The sequence below is a fragment of the Drosophila rhopaloa genome, unplaced genomic scaffold (assembly GCF_018152115.1).
Source record: "Drosophila rhopaloa isolate 14029-0021.01 unplaced genomic scaffold, ASM1815211v1 contig_2, whole genome shotgun sequence".
NCBI classification, from domain to species: domain Eukaryota; kingdom Metazoa; phylum Arthropoda; class Insecta; order Diptera; family Drosophilidae; genus Drosophila; species Drosophila rhopaloa.
Window position 1 is genome coordinate 18,486,103 of NW_025335083.1, and position 24,810 is coordinate 18,510,912.

Sequence of the window (24,810 nt, forward strand, 5' to 3'; positions counted from 1 at the left end):
ATTCTTAAATTATTAATGACTTTTTGTCTTTATTTATTCCATGTGAAAATTATGTCATTGGGTTTAATTCATTTAAAAATCAAATCCTTATCTACTATTTTTATATAAGTAAATAGGTCAACGAAGTCTCACTTTTGTCTTATTTGTTCGGCACAAGTTTTTATACAGCACAAATAATCAAATCAATTTTTAAAAAATATTTTTGCAGAGGCTAGTAAACTTTGAATTTTAGCTTTATTTGTGTGTTTACTTTTTACTTCATATAAATAGTTTCGATTTCGACGGTTTGTATTTCAGTGGGAATGTACAATTTTAGTAAGTATATTTTTCTTACATTTACAAGTTCATTTGCTTTAACTTATTCAGTCTTAATAATTTGACATCTTCCACAAATTATTTCTGAAAATGCAAATCGTTTTTAAAAGCAAACATTTTATTTTGCACCCCACTCGTGCTGTATTTTAATGAGGGAATCAATAACCTTTATTCATTAAAACGAGGTTTGAATTATTTATGCAATTTTAATATTTTTTTAAATTCTTGAACTCTTTGCGATAAAAAATGAGTGGGCATATTTAGGAAAAATAAATGATAAAAACCTTAAGGTATTTAATATCTTTTCTTTTTATCATTTTATTTGAAATCCTTGTTGAATTTGAATCCACTAATGTCACATCTTTTAATTTTGTTTTACTAAAAAGCAATTGCTGACCCATTATTTCTTAACTGTTATTGTGGGGTTCGCTGTACAGTTAATTATATTCCAGATGCGCTTTTAAAATATTGCCAAATAAACTCGCTATCATCTTCCTTCCGCTTATGTTGCTAATTTTAACCCCCAACTCAGAGCAGTTTCCATTAACACCCAGCTGGGTATTTGATATAACAGATTATAACAGAGCAGGGTCCGATCTCCGAGTGGTGAGCTTAAAGCTTCAGCCGAATTGGTTTCAAGCCAACATATTAAGCCCAACTCCGATCCCAGCTCTTGCAGTTAGCGTTCTCAACTCGAATCGAACGGAGGTACTCATCGAACTGTTGAATAGCGAAATCCCGAAATGAACCCCCTGGGAATGGTGAGTCTGGGCCTGGTCTTGTGCCTGATAGGCGGTTTTAGCCGGAGTGCATCGGCCAAGCTGGAGGAGAAATTCTCGTGGAAGCAGCTGGCCTTCGATTGGCCATCTCCGGAGGCCGAGGCAGAGGCCAAGTCGAATGGCCACTACATCGAGGAGAACAACCTGCCACTGGGCGTGGAGCGCTGGCAAAACAGAATCTTTGTCACTGTGCCAAGGTAAATTACCATATTCATAACCGAAAACCGACAACAATTTCGTGATTACCTCTAGTTAACTTTTCTTTTTTTATTAAATATTTACCTTTTTTGTTGGCTTTGTTGGTAATTAAATGTCAAGCTAGACTTGCAAAACGATCGAGCGTCAAGAGGGGAAACCGGTTTCCTCGTTGGATAGTTAACTTTATTATTTTTTTTCCTTTGTATAAGACTATTTTGCATTTCAAATAGTGGTTTCTAAATGCAAATCTTGGCATGAAATTAATTATAATTTAATAAGAGAAAACACATGACCGGAAAATTCTATGGAAAATAACCGACCCCATTAAACCAGAACTTTTCAAAAACTAGTAAACAAACTCATTTTGTGACGTCATCTCTTTTCGGGACTTACCCACGATGCGCTTAACGACGAAAAATACCCCAAAACAAATCACATTTTCGGGAGCTATGAGTAACCGATTAATAAAAATATCAAACAAATCGTATCTCTGTGTCTAATCAACTAAAATAAATTAGATTTTTTAAAGTAAAGTATAATCAACCAAAAGAAAAGATATTTTTTACAAAAATTAATTTTAAAATGAACACTTTAAAGTTAATTAACAAACTAAATGTTCTTTTCTTATTCAATGATCCGACGAAGTTTCACTAAAAAGTTTCAGGTCGACAATTAACTAAGCGAAGCAATTAATGAACGCAAATGACTTTAATCTATAAAGCCAAGCCTTTAATTATAAGTCATAGTCCAGTCTTAATAATTACAGAAGTATTTACCAATCAACTCTGATTTAAAGTTTTATGAAACCGGTTGGTTTAGTGATGTTTGCCAATATTAGTCTAAATAGGTATTAAAAAGGATTATTTTTATAACGCTAGTATTTTTTCAAGATTGTGCTTAGTTTCAAATTTTAAATAATGTTCTATTTAAATCGTAGGTGGAAAGCTGGTGTTGCCGCCACCCTAAACTACATCGATCTCAATTCGACAGAGAAGTCCCCGAAACTGCATCCGTATCCCAGTTGGGAGGCCAACAAGCTGCCCATTGATGTGAAGCCTCAGGATCAGAAGACTCCATCGGGCGGACGACTGGATGCTGATAAGGCTCAAGATGCCGGCATTCAGCTGAAGGACAACTCGACCATAATCTCTACCTTCAGAATTCAGGTGGACGTGTGCGATCGCCTGTGGGTTCTCGACACAGGTCTTGCCGACATTCTGGGCAGTCCCAAGCAGATTACTCCCAATTCGATTCTGGTCTTTGACCTGAAAACAGATACGTTGGTGCGTCGCTTCACCATTCCCGCTGATCAATCCAAGGAGGACTCATTCTTTGCGAATATTGTAAGTACAAATTGGCGCAAAATGAACGTAAAACTCATAAATGTACTTCATCCCTAGGTTGTGGATGCGGACCGCTCGGAGTGCCAGGATGCCTTCGCATATATCCCCGACTTGGGAGCCTATGGCGTGATTGTGTACTCACTGAGGAACGACAAATCCTATCGCGTGAAGCACAACTTCTTCCACTTTGATCCGCTGCAAGGCGATTTCAATGTGGGCGGCGTTAACTTCCAGTGGACGGACGGTGTTTTTGGCCTGGCCGTGGGTCCCATGAATCCGGATCACTCCAAGGACATATATTTCCATGCTCTGGCAAGTACCAAGGAGTTCAAGGTTTCCAACCGAGTGCTGCAGAACGAATCCCATGTAACCACCGGTGATTCCTACTACGACTTTAAGTACGTTGGTGACCGTGGAATGAATGGGCAGTCCACCGCTGAGGTCTTTGACCCCGAGACCGGCGTCATTTTTTACACGCAAGTAAACAAAGATGCCATCGCCTGCTGGAACATCAAGCGCCCGTACACTCCGGACAACCAGGGGCTGATCGACTCCGACTCGCACACTCTCGTATTCCCCAACGATATGAAGATCGACAACGAGGGCACGGTTTGGGTGCTGTCGGACAAGATGCCAACGTATTTGTACAAGGAACTCGATCCCTCAGCCGTCAACTATCGCATTTTGACAGGCCAGAATCGCGATCTCATCAAGGGAACACCATGCGAAATGTGAGCAGATGATATTTGAATCTACATGCTGTGTTTGTGACGCGGTGCATTTTTTATTTACATTATGATATTATTGTTTGTTAGTAAGTCACCTTAATAAACTATTTGAAATGTGATTGGTTGAGTGTGTCATGGAGTGGCTAAGCTAAATATCTGATTTCAGGAGGTTGTCACCAAGTTGCACCTTCTCTCCGGGCTTGAAGGCGGGCATGCCCAGGTAGGGGCAAGTGGAGCAGCGGAAGGCGTCGCCCAGATAGCACTGCATTTACGAGAAATCAGGTATAGTAGGAAAGGGTAGGAATCAATGTGTGAACTTACGTTTCCGCAGCTGGACTTGGCGTTCTCAGTCGGCTTCTGGCTTTGCTTTTCAGTCTCCAACTCCTCGGCCAAACCGCAGGAGCAGTTCTTGCAGGCCTTGCGCTTGCCCGTCGTGCTGCAGACGCGCAGGCCAGCAGGATCCGGCTTCTGTTTGTCCTCCTCGTCCAGCAGATCCTCTTCATCGATCAGCTCCTCATCGTCGCCGCTTATTTTCCACACATTCAGAGCACTGGCATTCTTCTTGGCGAAGGACAGCCTGGCCGAAGAGCCCGTCTCGTAGCCAGGCTTCTCGGCGGTCAGGGCGTCTTGTGCATCCTCGCGGCAGTTGATGAATCCGGACAGCTTGACCTCTTGCAGCAGACTGGATGCCGGTCCAATGAAGGACACCAAGTGGAGCTTGCCACTGGGTTTAAGCATGTGCAGCAGTTTTACGTAACTGTCGGTCAGCTGGGCGCACTCAATCACAATCAGATCGAAGCTGGAGTTGGCATAGGAGGCTGCAATGTAAACCATTGATTTTAATCTGCTGACTCATTGGAATGCCTAGACAATAAAATAAAACACACCGCACGCAAACTTACAAAACGACAGACGGTGCACATTTTCCAGGGCCACCTCGCCACCGGTGGCGGTTTTCAGTTCCTCCACACGCTTGTCCAGGTCTGCGCTATCCGTCCATATATACAGGGATTTTTTTAGACCCTTGAATTGCTCCATGTCTATAAATTTCTAGAATATCTTTAAAGTTCAAGCACCGCGATTTCACAAGTTAGATATGACCGAATAGCGAGAAGCTATCAGTGATTTCGATTGCCACAATCGATAGTGCGCAAAGTGATATTCAGTGATCACTCCTTTTTTGGACTGTTACTTGATCAAAAAGAGTTAATTGAGGTTTGTTTATTAATGTATTGGAAGTTATAAATAATTACCAGTAAATTAATAATTTACAGCTTTTACTTATACTATGTAAGCGTTTTGACCCGAAACCTACATTTTAACCAACTTTGTTCTACATTCACATATTGATTTGCGAATTATCTTTAATATTTACATTTGTGTATATTCCCACAGCCCCTTTGAAATATGCATGAGTCAGTCTGAAGGAGGTTAGTAGCTTGAGTCTTGAATTTTAAATGAGAGCGCCAAAAATCGATATCTTGTAGTGCCCTTAGGAAATCGATGCTAAATATCTTTAGAAGACTTCAAATTATATTGACGTCCTATCAGTTAAATTTGAAATTAAAAATATTGTGTTTAAAATAAACTAATAAAATAAAAGGAAATATGACTAAAATGCAAATAAATGCTTGGTCAGCTTTTAAAAAGACATATTGCCATTGCCGGCCATACCCACAAGTCAGTGTTCTGAAACGCCGAACATATCGCCGGTAGGCAGCGACTATCATAAATAAGAGCTTATCGAACTATCGATACAACGTCAACATCCTCAGTCGCTTTTTTTTAGTTGTAGCATATTATAAATATAACTCGAGCGCTAGTTGCATCGTTAAACAGAAGCCAGCCGCTACGACCGCTAGTCGCTAGTTAAGATCTGCTTAAAAACAAAAATATGTGATTAGTGACCAGAAACTAGCCGCAATCCCAGCCAGAAACGACAACAACAACAAAGCCAATCCGCGATTAAGAGGAAGAGAGTGCGTGAGAGAAACGACAGCTGCTCTGCGTGTGTGTTGGTGCAGGATAACAAATACAAAACATACAACAACAACAAGAACGAACAGTGTCAAAGTGCCAAACGAATTTGCCAAATAATAAAAACAAAATACATAAGCCAACCGCTTCGAATTCCAACCAGTTCAATGCAAAGACATGTGCATAAATGAAGAGCTACAGCCAATTTAATTTAAACGCCGCCGCCCCGCCCGCCATTGCCTACGATAGTTCAGTTGCAAATCTAAATCCCAACGGATCGCCACTCGATCATAGTCACCAGCAACAACAACAACAGCAGCAGCGCCAGGACATGCCGCACTTTGGACTGCCAAGCGGTCCTCAACCGCCGTCGTCGCAGCAGCAGCAACAACTACAAGTGCACCACCAACAGCAGCAGCAGCAACAACAACAGCAACACCAGCAGCAGCAACAACAAATGCAAATGTCCTTGCTACCAGGTCCTTATCGGCCTCACATCGAGGAAAAGAAACTTACGCGGGACGCCATGGAGAAGTACATGCGCGAGCGCAACGACATGGTCATCGTTATCCTGCATGCCAAGGTGCGAAGGGGAATCCGATTTGGGGGGAAAAAAAAACTTTGGGGGATATAAACCACATCGGTGTGGGGTTTTACTTATCTTAAAAAAAGAGTATTCTTCTAAAAAGAAAACTTGAATCTATAAAAACCAAAAGGGTTTTCTTTTTGCTAAGCAAACTTAGCTAATTACAGGAGTAAGGAGTAATATATTGGTAATATGATTACGAGAATAGTTTGTGTAGAATGTTGTACAAAATATTTTTAATTAAGAAGGAGATTAATTTCACCCCACCAATCCATCCAATTAAAACTAGAACCTTTTTAAATTTTTGTATTCAGCTAGGAGAAATATTCTTGATCCGATTTTGAAAACTTTTTTAATTTCAAAAACCAAACCTAAAACTAATCGGTCAATCCGCACCACAAACCCCACCTCCCATTAAAAGGTGCCAGTGTTTCTATTGTCCACTTTAAAGTGTTACATTTTTGTGGTTTTTGGCTAGGGCAGACATAGAAATGGAATAAAATTGTCGCGGTTGCTTTTTAGCGGTGGCGATCTTCAAGCGGCGACTGCCGCCAAATGCGAATCCTTCACACTCGACTGCCCGCAAATTGAGCAACGCGAGCCCGGTCCAGTCCGCAATGAAAATAATTGAAATTAATTACAGAAAATTAACAAAGCTGCATTGCTTGCGGTTTTGATATGATTTTCCGATAATCTGGACGCCAATTTGTGCTAATTGAATTTCCCTGCACCTCTGTGTGTTGTCTGTGTGTATTCCAGGTGGCCCAAAAGTCCTACGGCAATGAGAAGCGTTTCTTCTGCCCACCGCCATGTATCTATCTGTTCGGAAGCGGCTGGCGTCGGCGGTACGAGGAGATGCTGCAGCAGGGCGAGGGCGAGCAGGGGGCTCAGTTGTGCGCATTTATCGGAATCGGAAGTAGCGACCAGGACATGCAGCAGTTGGATCTCAATGGCAAGCAGTACTGTGCGGCCAAGACGCTCTTCATCTCCGACTCGGACAAGCGAAAGCATTTCATGCTGTCTGTGAAGATGTTCTACGGCAATGGGCATGACATCGGCGTGTTCAACTCGAAACGGATCAAGGTGATATCCAAGCCGTCCAAAAAGAAACAGTCGCTGAAAAATGCCGACCTGTGCATAGCCAGCGGCACCAATGTTGCCCTGTTCAATCGCCTGCGTTCCCAGACCGTCTCCACCCGTTATCTTCACGTGGAAAACGGACACTTCCACGCCTCTTCAACTCAATGGGGTGCTTTTACGATACACCTGCTGGATGACAACGAGTCCGAATCGGAGGAGTTCCAGGTGCGCGACGGTTACATCCATTACGGAGCCACGGTAAAGCTGGTGTGCTCTGTTACGGGCATGGCCCTGCCCCGGCTGATCATCCGGAAGGTGGATAAGCAGATGGCCTTGCTGGAAGCCGACGATCCTGTCTCGCAGCTACACAAGTGTGCCTTCTACATGAAGGATACGGACCGAATGTACCTTTGCCTGTCGCAGGAGAAGATCATTCAGTTCCAGGCCACGCCCTGTCCTAAAGAGCCAAACAAAGAGATGATCAATGACGGCGCCTGCTGGACCATCATCTCCACGGATAAGGCTGAATATCAGTTTTACGAGGGCATGGGTCCCGTGGCGTAAGTACAGCTTATTCTCTTATCAATCGGCTGGTTTACATGATGCCTTATGATTCCCCTTTAGTTCCCCAGTCACTCCAGTGCCAATTGTTAATTCTCTGAATCTCAATGGCGGCGGTGATGTGGCCATGCTGGAGCTTAGTGGCGACAACTTCACGCCGCATCTGCAAGTGTGGTTCGGCGATGTGGAGGCGGAGACCATGTACCGCTGCACGGAGACGCTGTTGTGTGTGGTGCCCGAGATTTCCCAGTTCCGCGGCGAATGGCTTTGGGTAAGTTTTCAGAACATAAATTCTTTAAATATTTACTAAATGCGACGTTTCTTATCCTGTAGGTACGACAACCCACACAGGTGCCCATTTCGCTGGTGCGCAACGACGGTATAATTTACGCCACTGGTCTGACCTTCACTTATACACCTGAGCCGGGTCCTCGGCCGCATTGCAATACCCAGGCCGAAGATGTGATGCGGACGCGACAGAACAATAATAATAACAACATCACTAGCATTAGCAACAATAATAACAGCAACAACGCGGGATCACCGGCAGGCGGCAGTATGCAACAGCAGCAGCATCAGGCGCTGCCCTCCATCTCAGAAGTGCAATGGAATAGTCATGGTAGCGGCTTGTCCTGAGTGCAGGATTATTGCGTCGCACATTTATGTATCCTAAGTTATTTATAGTTTTTATTGGAGACCTTAGTTTGTAGATTGACGATTTTTCTCATATTAATTTTCCACCTCTCATGACGTGAACGAAATGTGTCCCCTTCTCTCTAAAGTAAATCATCCTACATACATGTATCTAGTGCTAGTTTGGAACCAATAGATTTGTAAATGCAACATATAACTCTGTACATAACTCGAAAAAGCTCACTGACATATATATTTGTATGTGCATGAATATACATCTACACAGAACATATAATTCTAGTTAAATATACAATTTATATAAGATTATAGAAGATTTTTAGCAGCGGTTGAAATATTTATGATTTTCGTTGCTATGAATTTCTAAAGACTGCCAAAAGGAAAAAGTACTTCGAAATACCCCAGAAAACCTGGAGCCTGCTTTATAAAATACCAGGAAGTAGCCACGCTACATAAATACATTCCAATTCACCCTTAAACTTTATATAAAGTCAAAGACAAAGTCAAAAGGGAAAACTTTTTCTGTACATACAGTTTTGTTGCATTTTTTAAAATAATTAACTCTTTGGAAATTCGTAGCACAAAAAGTTTCATATAATATTTTGTATAATAAAATCGCAGAAAGACAAGTCGGCGATTTATTTAAGACTAAGCAAAAAGCCCAATATGAATAAAAAAAGAAGAAAATCCGAAATTATGACAAAGAAAAATCAACCAAATCATGTCAGCTTATGTTTTTTATTTGGCGTGATTATTCTTCCTCACTCCTCTTGGGTGGACTGAGGTGGAGAGCTGGGGGAGGATTGGTAGCCTTAAATTGCTGTGGGAATATGGCCCAGTATCGTGTGAATATTTTTAAACAAAACAAGTGCAGCTCTTCCCACGATGGCTTGACTCAACCCCCTTAGCGGGGCCGACTTTAATTATAGTTTGGTCTGGATTGGTGAACGCCAAGTTAAGAAGCAAATATACATAGATATATAACACTATTGTTTCCGTTTTGGCCAAGTTAAGGAGCAGAATTTTCTCACAGCCCAAAAAGCCGCTGCTGAGCTGCTGTGAGAATTTTACTACCTTTTGTTGAATATTTATGCAGTCGTTGCTGCTGTCTTTACAGATTTACAAATTAAGATTCGCGGTTTTGAATTAATTATCGCTTACTTCCGCTCGGCGGAATCAGAAGGTGAGCTGACCAAGCATTTAAACTTATCTTCAAGTTGGGAGACATAATTCTTATCAGAGTCAGCCAATAGGAACTTGGTTGCAACCCCTAAGATTTCACTGCACCGTGCGATGGGAACGAAAGACTTAAACAACGAACTTCGGTTGCGTGAGGAAAACTGGCCTTTTCATGATGATGGAAAAACCACCACCAAAAGTTCCGAGACTCACAATTGGAACTGCAACCTCTTAAGGTCGTCGCCGTCTTATAAGAAGCTGAATATGAAATTAGTTTGGAATTTTTAATGAACAATTCCTTCACATTTCCCCGGGCCTCTTTCTCCCCCACTGTTTGGACAAGTGAGTGCGATGATTGCGGTCGCTTTTAGAAAGGGGGGAGACAGCAATTTCTAAAAGTTCTCAGGACTGCTACACAACTTCATACCGACTACTAAAAAAGTTAATTATCTTGAAAAATCTAAGTCTACCAGCCGTCTTAAATCGTTTGCCTGCTGCTGACTGCTGCCGTTTTTCACACGCTGGGGAAAAATGGAAATTCTCGCAAAATACAATGCGTGGGAAATTTGTGGCGTGGGAGTCAGCCAAGAAAATCAAGGGAAGCTATATATGCAAGTCCTATATAAAAAGTTACTTACAAGACTTTGGACACGTACACTCTTTTATACACGGGTGGAAATCCAAAGCCGTAGGTCAAGATTGGTTTATCGATTGCTTAGTCGATTGGCAAATCTATACTCATTGTAAATTTTAAGGCTATTCGTATAGATGTAGATATTTATGAGCCTTTTTTTAATGAGCAGCATTTAGGAAAATTTATTATAAAAGTTAACACATTAGTCAAACAATCCATTCAACATTAACACACAAAGTCCGTGCTTTTATTCAATGCTATTTTTGACTCTAAATCTAAAATTCATATATTTTATTGGTACTTAGGTAAGTTGTAAAACTCTTAATAAGCCCTTATATGAACTAATTGGTTAAAACGATAATATTTTCTCTAATTGGAATTAACCAAATACAAAAAATACAGTACAATAAAACAAGAGTTTTTGTTTGTTCGAAAAAACACATTTCCCACCTAATTTTTTTTGTAACATTTCTGATCAGCTTAAAAAATTTAGTTTTAAATATCTTGACAATATCTTGACTTGTCTTGGCCTCATGCATATCAAGAAACCTATATATGGCAGCTTAAATTACCCCTGCAATTCACGGGTCATTTAGACGTTAAGTTTAGACATTTAGATAATCAATCTTTATTTTCCTATAATAATCATCATTTCGTGATTCACAAAACCACGATTTATTGAACATTTCCAAAATTTGTAATTTGTTAGAAAATAATATTGTGGATGAAAATGTTCCAACGATATACATAGTATATAGGCGAATATGATTCCTTGAATCACTATTTCCACAAATTATTCTGCTTAACTTAAATCAATCAATATAAGGGTCATTGCGACCGTCCCATTCTGAATAAAACTGCCAAGTAAATTGTATATAATTTATTAAATAATTGAACATTTCTATGTATTTGATACAAAACGTCATCAGTACAGATATGCAGTTAGGATATACAAAGAGATAGATGCAAAATGCATAGATACAAATGCTTATCTATGGATATGTAAGACCTTTTCTTCATACAAAACATCGTATTTAATAATTTAACCGGAATGTGCCATAAGAATAACTAAGAGAATAATTGCAAAATTTATACAATAAAAACAAACAAAATTGGAAATTGGTTTGGTATAATCGATAGCTGAACAAGGCCAAAATTGGAATGAATTCTCTGAGGAGGGAATGCAATTAGAGCAAAGGGTGCTGGGTATAAGGAATGACTTACAACTAGAAAGTACTAGGCATGTATAAGTTATTGCAATTGTAATTTATAATTATTATAAATATTTGCGGTAATTGTAGGATTTACTAGTTGGGTCGTATTGTTCGATTCTTGTTCATATTGGTCAACATCAACGAGATATATGAAGTTAGCAGATCGTCCATCTTGTAGCCCAGCGACGTTTCACATAATAGTTTCGAGCCCCTTACCAGATTTCCGATAGTCATGTGGAAATATGTATTGCCCGAGGACCAGTTCGAGATGCGTGTAAAAGGATGCGTGACCAATATGTCCTGCAAATAGAAATAAAGTTACCATTACAATTACATTTTTGCAATTCCAATTTTGTTTGTGTACAGATTTTATAAATGTAAACAATGAATAGAAAACCAATAAATATAATTATAACTTTTTTTAGTATAACACATATAAATAAAATGAATTCATCCCGCCAATAATTATATCAATGAAAAAGTTCTTACCTTGGTCACTGGATGAATGAGACTCACGCCGTGTTTGTTAATGGCTATTAGTAGCATTTCGGGATAGTTCGGTTCGGTGGTTTGTTTCACCTCGAAGAACGCGGAGCCAAAGGTTGGCCATCTGCTCGAATAGAAAAATGTTAAGAAATCACGTTGTTCAATCTTATCTCTATCGACCCATACCTATATACGATCTTCAAGAAAGCCACCTTGGCATCTTCGGAAGTCATGCCGCCATCCTGGTTATAAGAGGCCACAATCGATCGTTTCCATTCGCTAGTGCTTTGCATTTTCATTATATCCGATGGGATAAGGTCCCTCAGCATTTGCCTAAAGCAAGGAATTCTAAAGTTAGATTACCGAACACGGTGGGAATAAGATTCTTGGCTTACGGTATGGCCTGGAGTTCTTGTTTATTTTCACCGAAGCGCACGCGGAAGACAAGAGCAGCGAGCTTGGCCGCCTCCTCCCTGGAACACTTGTGATAGCCGCGCAACAGCTTGGGTAACTCCTGGTGATAGTGGAAAATGAGATCGGCATTCCGATCCTTGCCTGGCACTGTGTTTGTCCACAGTTTCTTCATGAAGAAGACCTGGTAGGTGAACTGCGGATTCGCCCCATCTCGTATGGGTCTCGCCTTCTTTATCCAGTCGGTCAGATGGCGCACAAAATCGAAGAAGAAATCGCCTTCGGGCACGGAGATGACCTTATCGGCAATCTTTACAAACAGGGAGAAGCCCTCGCTGGTGCGAAGCGATAGGCGTTGCGAGATGTTGTTGCAAAAGTCCTTGGCCCGCGTGGAGCTGTCCACCTCGAAGGCTTCGTCCGTATCGTCTGGGAAGTAGACCTTGTGGAAGATCTGTGTGGTTTTGTGCTGTATGGCCTCCACCTCCACCTGGTGAGGTGGATACTTGCGTTGTCCATGGCGTATGGTCTTTTGCAGTCGATGCATTGAGTCCTGCAAATTAAATTAAAGATTTATTAATAGCTTTTGTTAATGAATTACATATTTTTTGTTGTTAAAAATAATACCTGTGAGATGGGATGGCGACGACTGCGCAAGAACAGCAGCAACTCCTTGAGCAAGCCTTGCGAGCAGGCAAACAGTCCAGTCGCCAACCACATCAGCTCCCAGCCCCTCTCTTCGGACATGCGGTTGCGGTTATCCGTTAGCTGTTTCATCAATTGACAGTATATCTCATCGCGCAGAATTTCGTGCTTAAGCGGTCCATCAAATATGTGATCCGTGATTTCGTTTCCCATCCGGGGACGCTTTGAGGGCAGATCTCCCATGTACTTCAGTATGGCGGCGAAGGCGAAGCAGGCTTCCTCGGCAAACTCCTCTTTGCTTTGCAACTTGCGTAGCAGCGGCGCCTTGATGGGATCCCGGGCATAACGCCAAAGTTCCTCACTCCGTTTCGAACTCAGGGTGAGAGTCTTAGACATGGTGCGTTTTGGGGGCAAACGGAAATGATCCAAGGAATACTCCATCAACGTATGTGGTCGATCCCGTGGTTCAACCGCTCCGCCATTGGAAGCCATACTTAAACGGCGACCATGATGGGCCTCCTCGATGTTAAACAGGGCGAGAATATCCTGTGGTGGTTTGCTAAGCGTGGGCAGAACATACACCGTTTCGGCGGGGAAATCACCACGCTCCTGAGAGCGATCGCAACGTCCTATGCACCAGCCATTGTTTAGTACTGATTCGCCACACGATTCGTCCTCAAGTATGATCAGATCGCCCTTGAAGAAAGACAGGAAACTCGTACCATCCGAAGGTGCACGATAGTCTTGCAGAGCTATAACAAATTTCGAACTGAAAGCACAGAAAACATAGTTGATTAATTTGTATTCAATTATAGTTACTCTTAAATAATACAAATTAATTTTCGAATTTTAGGATTTAATTGAAATATTTTTTTCAGGTACTCACCGCTTTTTCAGGCCATCTAAGAAATAGACAACCAGATCTCGAATATCCTCAGCATTGGGACTCTGAAACGTGAACTCCTCGCCTCGAACCGTGGATAGACTGAATGTCTGGGTGAACACTTTGTTTGTCTTCTGACTGGACACGGCAGTAATTTCAGGGAAGCTGAGTTCTAGCAGGACCTGCTCCTGATCGTCCACCACATAGACACCGGTCCAATTGACCGCAATAATTACATCGTTCTTGGGTAGATTCGGACCTGAGTTCCGATAGGCTTCGTAGAAACGCGAAAAGAGCAGAGGCCACTTGTACTTGGCATAGCTGACGATATCCTCTTTTATCTTCAGAGGCGCAATCTTGTCCTTGACGTAGTATGATTTTTTATAGGCCTGTAAGACCAAAGCGGCCCATCGTTCGATGGCCTTGTCCACACCGCTGAGACAAAAGTCGGGTATAAAGTTTGGCAGCAGGGTGAACAATCGTTCCATAGACATATCTGTGGAGTATTCGATGAAGTATTGCTGCGCAGCAATCATGGCCAAGTCCTCCTCCTTGTCACAGCGATATTCTCCAAATTTAACGCCCCTAACCACCTGCTGGTAAATGAGGTTGGTAGCCACCTGATCGTGGGTGGGCTCGTGCCAGGGGGCGAAGATTTCCTTGCGGAAGAACAGACGCCACGGAGCATTCCTCTCCTGGGCGCCCTGCTCTTTTGCATACTGCTCACATTGTGAGATGGCGTCCATCACATGGTCCCCGCCACTCCCCAAAGAGCTGACTTTATCGAACAGAGCTATGTACAAGGAGAATCCAAACTGATCTTTGAGAGTTATCTTGTCCGATAGTTGGTTGCACAGTTCCCGGGCCGTGGTGGCTGAGTCAGCCAACAGAGTCTTTGTATTGCCATCCATAAACGTAATCGGTAGCATGATGGGCTTCTTCGATTTGGTAGCCTGCAACTCCAGCCACGAAGGCGGTTGATTGCGCGTTCCATTGTTGAAGGTTCTCTTCAGTCGTTCCTCGCAGTACGGTGCATATCCCGGAGGACCCTCACGGATGAAGGCCCTCAAATAGTTGACAAACTTTTCCGAAGGAGCAAAGCAACCCACGCACAGTGAGAGCAGAATCCATCCCCTGGCATGCGAAGATTTCAGGGGATTGTTGGTCAGCTGCTTGCATATCTGGCAGTAGATCTCGTCCCGCAGTTCCGCCCGCAGGATGCCATGGCCAATGATAAAGTGCAGCTTCTCCAGGTTCGAGGTGGGGCGCGATTGTAGCCATGATTGGTAGCTATCCGCCGTGTATTCGTCGTCCTGCAGCCGTCGGCGCACATCTTCGCCCAACTTGTTCTTCCGCTTCAGGGTCAACGATACGAGTTTGTGGCGGATCGAGCGCGGCTTTTGCTTGAGAAAGGCATCGGGATCCAAGCCCATGAGTTGGGCCTCTTGGAATTCCTATAAAAATAAGAGTAAAACAAATTAAATAGATTTGTACCACTTCATGGTGGAATAAGACCTTACCTTACTCCTTATAAAATTACGCCCCAAGGTGGCCGTGACCTTGGACATGACAGATGTGGTGTCCATTCGATCCATTGTGTGATACTTTGGTTCGGGCATATCACCAGTGAACCTAAGAATGGTGATCCACAAGGCCTGCGCAGCAAGTTGATCGCCTTGCGTATGAAGTGGAAGAAGGGGATGCTTTAGCGCCTTCTTAGCATACTGATGATTCACATTCCCCTGAAAGTAAGTGGCGGCGAATTTCTGAAACTTGAATTCCGACAGATCTTCCTCATCCTCGGAGATGTGCATCGGTGCAATGATATCCTCCTGATTGACGTTTTGCGCATGGGGTAAGTCGTTAAACACGGACGTTTCCCTTCCTCCATGCGGAGTGGGAGCGTCGCTACTGGAATCGGGCAAAAAATCAAACATGGCCTCCACCAGTTTGCCATCGTCCACCGGCTCCTCTTGCTTGCGGGCTGCGTCGTTGATAATATTCATATTGACCTCCACTCGACGGCGATTCTCCAATTGCTCTTGTATTTCCCGACGCTCCAGCTCGTGCAATCGATCTCGGTAATGCTGTTCGGCAATTTCCCGGGCATGCTTATTGCCGCGATGCAGCAGCTCCTGTTCCTCTAGCTTACGCAGCTGCAGCACCTCGGCGAACTGTTTATGCTCCAAGCGAAGTTTCCGGTACCGACGCATGGCAATCATTCGCCGCACATGAGACTGAATCTTGATGACGGCCCACATCTTGTGACCATACTCCCGCCTCACCAAATACCCCCGAGCATGGGCCTGCAGACCGACAATGTGACCCCTTAAATGGCGGAAGCGATGGGACAGGACTCTCGATCGGATTAAAGCCTGCAAACGCATGTAGCCCACTCGCATGTTTCTGTAACGTTTGCGCTGGGCATAGCCCTTCCAGAATCTTTGCACTGTGATGGCAGCGGCTCGCAGGCGTAGGAATCTTCGTCGGTACACCCATCCCCGAATGCTGCGCTGCAGAATGAGGATTTTTCGCGTCAGCACTCGATCCCGTTCCTGTTCCAGAAACAGATCGTGGGCATCCTTCAAGAAGACCTTGGTGTGACCCAGTTGATAGTCGGACTTGCCCAGAACCACGGCACAAATCCTCGAAGTGGCCGCTTGGCAATCTGTGCGATGAGCTGGTGGCACTCCAGGTATCAGAAAACGATAGCGCTCTACAAACTCGCGGAATCCATGTCGGATGGGATATCCAGCGCGACGAATCCGGATCGTTTCCATCATCCCAGAGTATCGCAGCTGACGGCAGCACAAACCTCGATCAAACATCATGGGCTTTTTCAGCTCATTGGGTTTGATACATCGAATAAAAAATGGCTGACAACTGCAGAGCGTCTTCATCAGTGCATCCAGCGATTTCCTGAACTGAGTGGAGAGTGTGGGCGTTCGCTTCCTCGTCTCTGCACCCATTTCTATGTCCTGGGCAAAGATTTGGCGGAGAAACTTGTTGCCACTTTGGCTAACCAAATGCAGCAGGTCGGGACTAAAGGTATCTCGGTTTTTGTCCAGGAATCCACGCGTGTCGTAAAACACTACGCCGGCAAAGTGGTTTAGACCGAAGCTGGTGTTGATGTCCGACTTGGGCTTTAGATAGTTCTTGTGCGCTCCATGGGTTTTGTGCAGTTTGGCTAACATGGTTGTATCGGTGCCCTTTGGAAAACGGGCCTCCTCATCGATTAAAGCCATAATATTAAGCTGCTTTATAGCTATCAGATCAAGAGCATCCTGATTGTCCACGAACTCGATATGCTGCCAATTGATGGCCTCGTGGTTGTATTCTTCCTGTTCCAGTTTAAAAATGTGCTGCACGAAGAACTGCTGCAGATTCTCGTTGGCATAATTAATGCAAAACTGTTCAAAGCTGTTCTGATCGAAGTTCTCGAAGCCAAATATGTCCAGCACTCCGATAGCATTCCGTGAAGTTCCGCGCGGCTTGAAAATAGCCGTGTTGATCTTTCGGACGATGTGCACAAACATTCGTCCGTAAATGCCCTTTACAAAGGCATCGCGCACATCAACTGATTGATCCCGCGACAGAGTCGACACCACCGTCTCTCCGTGAGCAAACAGTGTGCGACGTGTCAGAGCGTCAATCAGGGGTTGAATGGGTAGTCCAAGCAGTCCGGCCACACGCTCCACATTAATGTGTTCCGGTATCTCAGTGGCATCCAGATTGTCCACCACAGTCGCCTTGTACTTGATGTTTCCACAGTGCAGAAGGGCAGCTAGCAACTTGATAATCTCCCAGATTTCCGAGTCCGAAAAGAGCAAAACCTTCATGGCGGATCGTATGTCGGAAAACTCGGCGGCATCATCACGTCCCTCGCAGGTAATGCTATTGCCACCAGTGAGATATCTATTAAATATTAATGGTAAATATAGCTCAATTCTGATATTGATTAGCGTTAATAAAAACCTTACTTATAATCAGCAGCCATGCCAAGATCGAGGCGGCATTTTTCCTCTGCTGAAAGTCCGGCCAAAATGCAGTAAAAAACATGATAATTGCGTTCGTTATGATTTTGGGAAACAATTCTCGACTTCTCTAGCAGGTATTGTTCGATTTTGGCTCCCTCAATCACGCCATTGGCGCTAAAGTGTATATCTATGTATTTGCCAAACCTGTATAAAAATTGATTTAATTAAAAGCAGATCTATCACCTGATCTTATAATATTTACCTCGATGAATTGTCATTTCGTATGGTCTTGGCGTTTCCGAAGGCTTCCAGAATGGGATTCGCTTCGAGAATTTGCTGCTCGATCCAAGAGTGCTTGCCACTGATCGCAGCCAGATACTGCAGGATCAGCTTTGTGCTCTCTGTTTTGCCAGCTCCGGACTCTCCGGAGATTACGATGCATTGATCCTGGCGATATCGTTTCATGTGCGCATATGCATTATCTCCAATCGCAAATATGTGTGGCGGAAGCTCTCCGATTTTTCGTTCTTTGTAGAGCTTGATCTGATCGGCCGTGTAGATGGGCAGGATCTGGTAGGGATTAACGGCAACCAATATGGAACCGGTATAGGTCTAAAGGTAAGGGGAAAAAACGTTTATAATATAATTTAGTAACAAATTCCAATACATAGAAAACGCTGTTCTTATAAGAGGGACAGCAAACCAAATTGGAATAACTGATAAACTTTAAACATTAAATGGTAAAGATACAAAATTGTTGTCGTTACATTTAAGGATTAATGGCGCAACACAATTGGAGTTTTTTCTCATCAATCTTAGTTAGCTAAGCACAAGGTAAATTTTTGTTTGAAATTTATTTTATTTTTTCTGAACTATTTAATGTTTATAATAATAAGATCCATTTTATTTTACATTAGATTTGAATAAACTAATAATATCTAGGCATACGAGTATTATCAAAGCAGCTCGCAGGGACAGTTTTATCTAGTTTCTTTTAACAACAAATTCTTTAACAAATAGTAGTAAGTTCATGTTTAGTTAAAGTAACTAGGGTATAAATAATATTTGTTAATTCGTTCTTAATATTTAAGAAGAATTAACCTATAATAGTTTACTCACGTAGATCAGATTTTCTTTGTAGCGTATAAGCAGATTCCGCAAGATACCAGCCTCGTGCAGATCGCCCAAGGAAATCATGTCCTCCACTCCTTGGACGGAGGACGCGTGCATGGCCTTGATGCGGCGCTCGGGGGCCAGCCAGACCTCGTCGCCATCGTCATCGCGCACCTGGATGCGACGACCCTCCGCGGAGACGACACGTGCTCCAATGGCCACATCGAATTCTCGCCCCGAGGCGGGCTCTATCCAGATGTAGTCACCCTGTTGATAAGAGGCGTAATTACAATTTTTCAATTTTTCACTATTTTACTATTTTACAATTTGACATTCAGTTCTTTACGAGGCTGCCACATTCGGTTGCCATGGACATGGGGGCCATAAAAAGTATGTGCTGTTTGTTGTAAGAGTCACTTGAGCGGAACGCAACAAAAATAGTGATACCAGGGACAGTCATGAGCAACGCACAGTCATGGGCGGAAATATATGAGGAGGTTGGTTTTTAAAGGTTTTACAAAATAATTTTTGAATGAAGGACAGTAATTGAAACTAATTTGAAAAACAATATTTAGCCTTGTTGCAGTAAAAACTAAAATAAGATTGAAGACTGATACAACCCAATTAATAAATTAATGAAATCATTTTAGGTACTAGCGCCTCCGAGATAAAAATAATTAAAATCAATAAGAAAAACTTTGAAACTTAACTAAAATAAATGTTCAATTATGTTGAGATAACAACAGGTTGCAAGTTTCACCCCATACACATATTTCCATCCACCACTGTGCAAGAGTAATGGGAGTTGAAGTGAGGCATGGCATGAAACTTCCGCTTTTGCTTCTGTTAGTTTGTGTTCATTGCAGAGGGAAAAGTGAGATAGATGGAGTACTGGATAAGGAATGATCCCCCTACTCACGCTAATAGGGAATGAATACTTACACGTGTTACTATCACCATATTCGTCGTCCTTCATTTACTGATCCTGGGTTGGCATCCAGAGACAAAAGCCCGTTCCTCTTCGCTGCTGACTCTTGTATTATTTTTCTGTTCCAAAAGAGAACAAGTGGAAGAGATAGCCGTGAACAACAATAACAAAATACAAGTTAGCGCCTGCGGCAACTAAAACCGGCTTTGAAAAAAAAAATTAAGGTGAAGTTTACGGTAAATTGAAAGAATTCACAACTTGTCGCTGTCTTCGTTTGTGGTCCGTCGTCTCTTTGTTGTTCTTGCTATCACAGCGCTTTCCTAGCTTGAGGTAAACGTCTTTCTTTCCTCCATTTGGCCAACAACACACTCGCTTACTAAGTCGCCAACCAAAGTGGCAATTCATTAACAAAACAAAAACACCAACGAATTAGTCATCAGTCTTAAACACATCCATAAAAATCATACTTTCGATACTTCTCTTCTCAAACTAGGGAAACCGACCAAAGCAGTCCTATACGTGACCGAAAATCTTATAAAAAATAAATAAACCTTACACCTTTAGACATGCAAAAAAGGCCATCGAGCTATTTTCACTTTTTAACTTCAGTCGCCCCGAACAATCAATTGGATACGAGAACCACCCGAAAAAGAGGGTCTAACCGAAATCGAAGGTCTCAATGAGCTGCGTTTGTTATGCAAATCACTTGGTTTTCATTGAAAATATTTACTTTCATTACTTTGTACGGCATGGCAGAAATTTAACAATATTTTCGATTTAGGCAAAAGAAAACTGCGCCGTCTTTAGTTAGATATGTTAGAAAAGAAAAAAAGAAAGGTGTTGACATTGACGAGTTATTTTAAGGGAAAACCGGACCCTTAAATAATGTTCAAGAATTTGATTAGAAATTGCATTTGAATATGCAAAGTATTGGAAATATGAAATGGGAGTTTATGGCAGAGACTGACTTCTTCTGAAAACAAGTTTTTCCAAAACCGACACTTGGCATAGAGTTGCAAAAAGATTGTTGATCTTTCATTCTAAATTGTTTTTGTATCTCTTGGATTAATCATTTTAAAAGATTCAATTAATCTTGAATTTTCCTATATGCATCACCACTTCTAAAACACCGGTAAGACTCTTTTAATCTGCGCAATGCAATCAACATGTGGATCAGCTTTTTAACTGAACTGCTTTATTTTAAAAGCCAGTCATGAATCAGAATTCAAGCTGGCGTCATTTCCCAGTCGGTTACCATCGAAACCGCCTTACAATTGGACACCCCATCCATCATTTAACACATGGACTAACGGCTGCGGCCGCAGAGGTTTGGTATCGTCCGTAGTATAGTTTGGAGGCGTCTCTCCTCTCCATAGTAATTGCAACATGCCAGACAAAAAAGCAGCAACAGCAAGAGCAACCAAATTTAGTGGCACACGGCGGCACGTATACACGTACACATACCAGTCTGGTTACGCTCTGCCGGTCAAAATACAAGTATAATGCACATAGGGAACCGATCCGCGATCCACACTCAAACACGGCTATATAGCAACCTGAATTGTTGGGTAGAGTTCAAGCAGTAAGCTTATACATACACAGATAGCATTTTAAATAATATTGCCCAATACTTGCTGTACTGTTATCAGCACCCCACTTAAGAGATATTATTATGTCACTGTCTCCTAGGCCCATTAATAATATTAGTACCTAAATGGAAAGGGTCAGCGACAAATCCAGATACAGATGAATCTGGAAAGACCCAATTTTTAAAAGGGTTTGCTTAAATCAGATGTTTCCAAACTTGGCGAATTTGGGTTTCTGCATTATTTCACTAACAAAATAAAATGATACACAAATACAAAAAATGGTTGGCAATGTAATGAATATAATCTAAGAATAGGATTTAAAATATTTGTTCAGTATTTTCGAAAAGAAATATTTTATATTCATTCACTTTTGGACTCTTTTTCTTGGAATTAAAATTATAAAATATTGAAAAATGTATAAAACAAAATAATAGCTTATCATTTTTTGTATTTTTTTTAAAAAAGGAGGTTAATATATATTTTTAAAATTCTGTCACACACTCTAGTACGAGTTAATAAAGGGGAAAGAAATCGAATTCTAATTTAAGAGACCACTTTAACAAAACAGAGCCATATCTGAATTATTTTTAAATTATTGCTTAATACTCATACTGTTGTTATCAGAGCTCACTGAAGCGCAGGTTGAGATAAGCAAAACCCATTAAACAAGGTGTAAATTCGAGGTGTGAGGCAGACATTTCTCGGGGCATGACCAAAAACGATTAATAAATGAGAAAAGATCGTCTAAGAATTTCCGTCTCGGCAGATTTAGCATCGGATAGTGTGTCCAATGACACACGATTGGCACGTATCAAAGTGCATACATATGTGCCCTAGCATATCAAAATGAGTGAGAGAGTGCGTTTCGAGTAAAGTGAGTGATCCAAAAGTTCATCGAGAGTCATTAGTGAAAGTTCGTGTGTGGCTGCCACGTACAATTACGATTTATGCCATCTACTCTACATATATGTAGGCACAACCTCACATGTATCGCGCTTAAACCAATTGTTTAATGTATCCACTTTTTGTTCACTTTGACTTTGACACTTGACATCGTGTTGTTGTCACTTCTTGAGCAATGTGTGGTATAACAGAAGGTACAACCAATAATTATGTCTAAATCAAGACGCACTAAATTATAATCTAACGTGGATTTCATTTAGTTAGCTTCATTTTTATAATGTATTTATGGTATTCTTGTTGCGATTGGTTTTAAACACAAACATTTTCGGCACTATTTATTAATTTTTTATATACATTTTTGAACTTAGTTATCATTAATTGTTAGTTTCAGCCATGTTCAAGTTTTTGGTCAAAATCCAACGTTAGGTTCAGATTAAAAAAAAACATAATTAAATCGAGCAGTTCACTTAACTGTTCCTAACTTTTTTTATTGTTTCAATAAAATTACTTTATATATATTTCTCGTACAGAACATACGATATTTATTTTAAAAACTTTGTTTTATAATGCAATTTTGTTTAAATATTTGAAACATTTTTCTTTCAAGACGCTGTTGTTTGCTATTCAAATTTATTTTTCCAAAGCTTGGATACTTCTCACACAATTTGTTTCTGGTTTTACAGCTTGAATCTTCTAAAAAAAAATAACGACTCACCAGCAACAGCAAAAAAAAACTGGGCAAAGTATTATGCTCATTTTTTTATTATGTATTTAGAGAAGACCTTAAAAAAGTTTCACCAAACAAACAGAAAGTCGCTGCGTGCGCGAAAGCCCCCAGCAACAACAACAAAAGCAACACAACATTAATGGAACCCAACAACCCAAATGGAAACGCAAAAAAAGGTTGAGATGGGAGAGAAGAAACAAAAAACCGGCTAATGAAAATCGTTTATTTGAAAAAGGGTTTTTCCAATTGTCCCCATACGAAATGTCCCGTTGTGCAACAGCAATAACAACAAACCGGACAAACAAGTGTGCCTGCGTTGCAGTTGTTGTTATTGTCAATTTGAGAATTCTTGACCGCTGCACCGGGAGAAACGTCGAAACTGTATAAGCAAACGTTTAAATGTGATTTTAGGTATGAAAATTATATTAATTATTATTTTTTTGTTACCAAAAAAAATCAATAAGTGCGATTTGGCGACCTTTCTATTTTATGTAGGGAATGTTTTTCATCTCGAGACCAAATGGTTTAAAACACTAAGTAATTTATAAGAGTTATATGATTTTCGCAGCATTTTGACCCAGATGTTGGTATTTTGAAATTATATGGACATTAAATCTTAACAAAATTGAGGCAGACAAACAAACATGACTCAAAATTCTAAAACTTTCTTGGGTTAAGCTCACTTTAATCAAAGCCATTTTAAAATTAAAATTTGTAAACAAAAAGAACAGTAGCAAATTTCCATGGGCTATATTTTGTATGCAAATTATTATTTCGAAGTGTTTTAGATTGCTGTTAGTTAAGACTTTAGAATTAAATTTCGTAATAATAATTTTTTTTCTGTGTATAAGCCTGGTTCAAGCTCAAGGAGAAAGAGAGCGCTGGCGCGAGCGGGTGGGAAAGGGATGGGTGTCGGGGCAGGGGCACCCATGAATGTGTTGCACTGTGAGCCGCTCTTTACGCATATCTCCTTCTCGCTCAATCCTCTGCTCTTCGGCAGGTGTACCTGTCCGCGTGCGAGTGTGTGTGTGTGCGCGAGAGAGTGGGTCTGCGATGGTAGTGTATGCATGTTAGTACCGTTCTAGCCAACGAAACCTGAAGCGTAGCTATTTAATTTGGTCGTCGCTTAAAGCAATAAAAATGCAATGCAGCCACGTCTTCGTCTCGAGTCAAATAGTAAAATCGATGATACTTAAAATCACGCTGATTCCGATGCTGTGACCCTTGTCATTTTCTCTGGCTGGCTTTTCTAGCTCTAACACTCACTAGCTCACAGTTACACACAACGACTTGCAGGGTTAATGCACTCTTTCTTTTCCAATCACTCTCTACCTTAATTGTTGCCTCAGAATTTGCACCGAACCGTAGGTTTTGTATTGCGGTTTAATTAACACTTTTTGGACCAGTCGAAAGCGGGATATTCTTTTTGAAAACAGGTTACATAAATAGGTCACGCACCAACAATCGCAGGAAAAGTGCAGCGCGCCGAATGTTTTGTTTTCTTTTCCAGCACGAGTCACCAAAGCAACAGGTTAATCAGGCGCTATAGACTGTTTTCATTTTAGGGCCTTATCGCATTTGTTTATTGGCCGAGTTGAGTTGGACTTGCAGCGAAAAAGAACCGGACACGGACAACCGACAAACCGCACAGCGAAATACGAAACAACCGATCGCTAGAGGTGGAGAGCCATTCATGTTTTTGGGAAATCGGTAGCATCGATGTCATCGATGTTTTTAGGAAATCGGTAATTTCGATTTTGGCTAGTCGTCATCGAGATTCTTCCATCCTTAACTATTATCGAAAATCTCTCTAGCATTTGCGAACTTTTATCGATTCCATTCCAGTTCCTACGCACTCTGTTAGTTCTAAGTCCTGTTCTTTTACACTGTTAACCACATGCAAAAA

General features: G+C 41.6%; 4 protein-coding genes across 5 annotated transcripts; 2 read left to right on the forward strand and 2 right to left on the reverse strand.

Moving 5' to 3' along the window:
- The first annotated feature begins 981 nt into the window (after positions 1 to 981).
- LOC108046503 (protein yellow) lies at positions 982 to 3,482 on the forward strand. Its single transcript, XM_017126210.2, has 3 exons — positions 982 to 1,291; positions 2,230 to 2,635; positions 2,693 to 3,482. The coding sequence occupies exons 1-3, from the start codon at positions 1,059 to 1,061 to the stop codon at positions 3,368 to 3,370; spliced, it is 1,317 nt and encodes a 438-aa protein (XP_016981699.1). The 5' UTR covers positions 982 to 1,058; the 3' UTR covers positions 3,371 to 3,482.
- LOC108046504 (anamorsin homolog) lies at positions 3,398 to 4,473 on the reverse strand. The gene is made up of 3 exons (XM_017126211.2): positions 4,266 to 4,473; positions 3,685 to 4,181; positions 3,398 to 3,625 (listed from the first exon to the last, which is right to left on the reverse strand). Exons 1-3 carry the CDS (start codon positions 4,399 to 4,401, stop codon positions 3,512 to 3,514), a joined length of 747 nt encoding a protein of 248 aa, XP_016981700.1. The 5' UTR covers positions 4,402 to 4,473; the 3' UTR covers positions 3,398 to 3,511.
- Positions 4,474 to 5,106: 633 nt separating this feature from the next.
- LOC108046513 (suppressor of hairless protein) lies at positions 5,107 to 8,920 on the forward strand. Its single transcript, XM_017126225.2, has 4 exons — positions 5,107 to 5,923; positions 6,686 to 7,566; positions 7,631 to 7,838; positions 7,901 to 8,920. The coding sequence occupies exons 1-4, from the start codon at positions 5,528 to 5,530 to the stop codon at positions 8,201 to 8,203; spliced, it is 1,788 nt and encodes a 595-aa protein (XP_016981714.1). The 5' UTR covers positions 5,107 to 5,527; the 3' UTR covers positions 8,204 to 8,920.
- Positions 8,921 to 10,896: 1,976 nt separating this feature from the next.
- Positions 10,897 to 24,582, reverse strand: LOC108046491 (myosin-VIIa). Of its 2 annotated transcripts, none has more exons than XM_017126191.2 (12): positions 24,363 to 24,582; positions 19,700 to 19,804; positions 18,764 to 19,024; positions 17,907 to 18,256; positions 17,648 to 17,848; positions 15,188 to 17,582; positions 13,671 to 15,121; positions 12,767 to 13,553; positions 12,127 to 12,692; positions 11,918 to 12,064; positions 11,735 to 11,855; positions 10,897 to 11,545 (listed from the first exon to the last, which is right to left on the reverse strand). In XM_017126191.2, exons 2-12 carry the CDS (start codon positions 19,715 to 19,717, stop codon positions 11,339 to 11,341), a joined length of 6,504 nt encoding a protein of 2,167 aa, XP_016981680.1. In that variant the 5' UTR covers positions 19,718 to 19,804; positions 24,363 to 24,582; the 3' UTR covers positions 10,897 to 11,338. The 2 variants fall into 2 exon arrangements, with proteins under 2 accessions (XP_016981680.1, XP_016981679.1); XM_017126190.2 differs by having other exon boundaries at positions 24,237 to 24,582.
- Positions 24,583 to 24,810: the final 228 nt, after the last annotated feature.

What these genes read in the sequence shown, in the direction of transcription:
- LOC108046513 (XM_017126225.2), top strand. Translation starts at nt 5,528, where the DNA reads ATGAAGAGCTACAGCCAATTTAATTTAAACGCCGCCGCCCCGCCCGCC. An exon ending in TCGTTATCCTGCATGCCAAG is followed by an intron (nt 5,924 to 6,685) that starts GTGCGAAGGGGA and finishes TGTGTATTCCAG; the next exon opens with GTGGCCCAAAAGTCCTACGG. An exon ending in GAGGGCATGGGTCCCGTGGC is followed by an intron (nt 7,567 to 7,630) that starts GTAAGTACAGCT and finishes ATTCCCCTTTAG; the next exon opens with TTCCCCAGTCACTCCAGTGC.
- LOC108046491 (XM_017126191.2), bottom strand. An exon ending in CGAAATGACAATTCATCGAG is followed by an intron (nt 17,849 to 17,906) that starts GTAAATATTATA and finishes ATTTTTATACAG; the next exon opens with GTTTGGCAAATACATAGATA. An exon ending in TCATTCATCCAGTGACCAAG is followed by an intron (nt 11,546 to 11,734) that starts GTAAGAACTTTT and finishes TTCTATTTGCAG; the next exon opens with GACATATTGGTCACGCATCC.
- LOC108046504 (XM_017126211.2), bottom strand. Translation starts at nt 4,401, where the DNA reads ATGGAGCAATTCAAGGGTCTAAAAAAATCCCTGTATATATGGACGGAT. An exon ending in TGTGCACCGTCTGTCGTTTT is followed by an intron (nt 4,182 to 4,265) that starts GTAAGTTTGCGT and finishes TTTACATTGCAG; the next exon opens with CCTCCTATGCCAACTCCAGC. An exon ending in CCAAGTCCAGCTGCGGAAAC is followed by an intron (nt 3,626 to 3,684) that starts GTAAGTTCACAC and finishes TCGTAAATGCAG; the next exon opens with TGCTATCTGGGCGACGCCTT.
- LOC108046503 (XM_017126210.2), top strand. Translation starts at nt 1,059, where the DNA reads ATGAACCCCCTGGGAATGGTGAGTCTGGGCCTGGTCTTGTGCCTGATA. An exon ending in ATCTTTGTCACTGTGCCAAG is followed by an intron (nt 1,292 to 2,229) that starts GTAAATTACCAT and finishes TTTAAATCGTAG; the next exon opens with GTGGAAAGCTGGTGTTGCCG. An exon ending in ACTCATTCTTTGCGAATATT is followed by an intron (nt 2,636 to 2,692) that starts GTAAGTACAAAT and finishes CTTCATCCCTAG; the next exon opens with GTTGTGGATGCGGACCGCTC.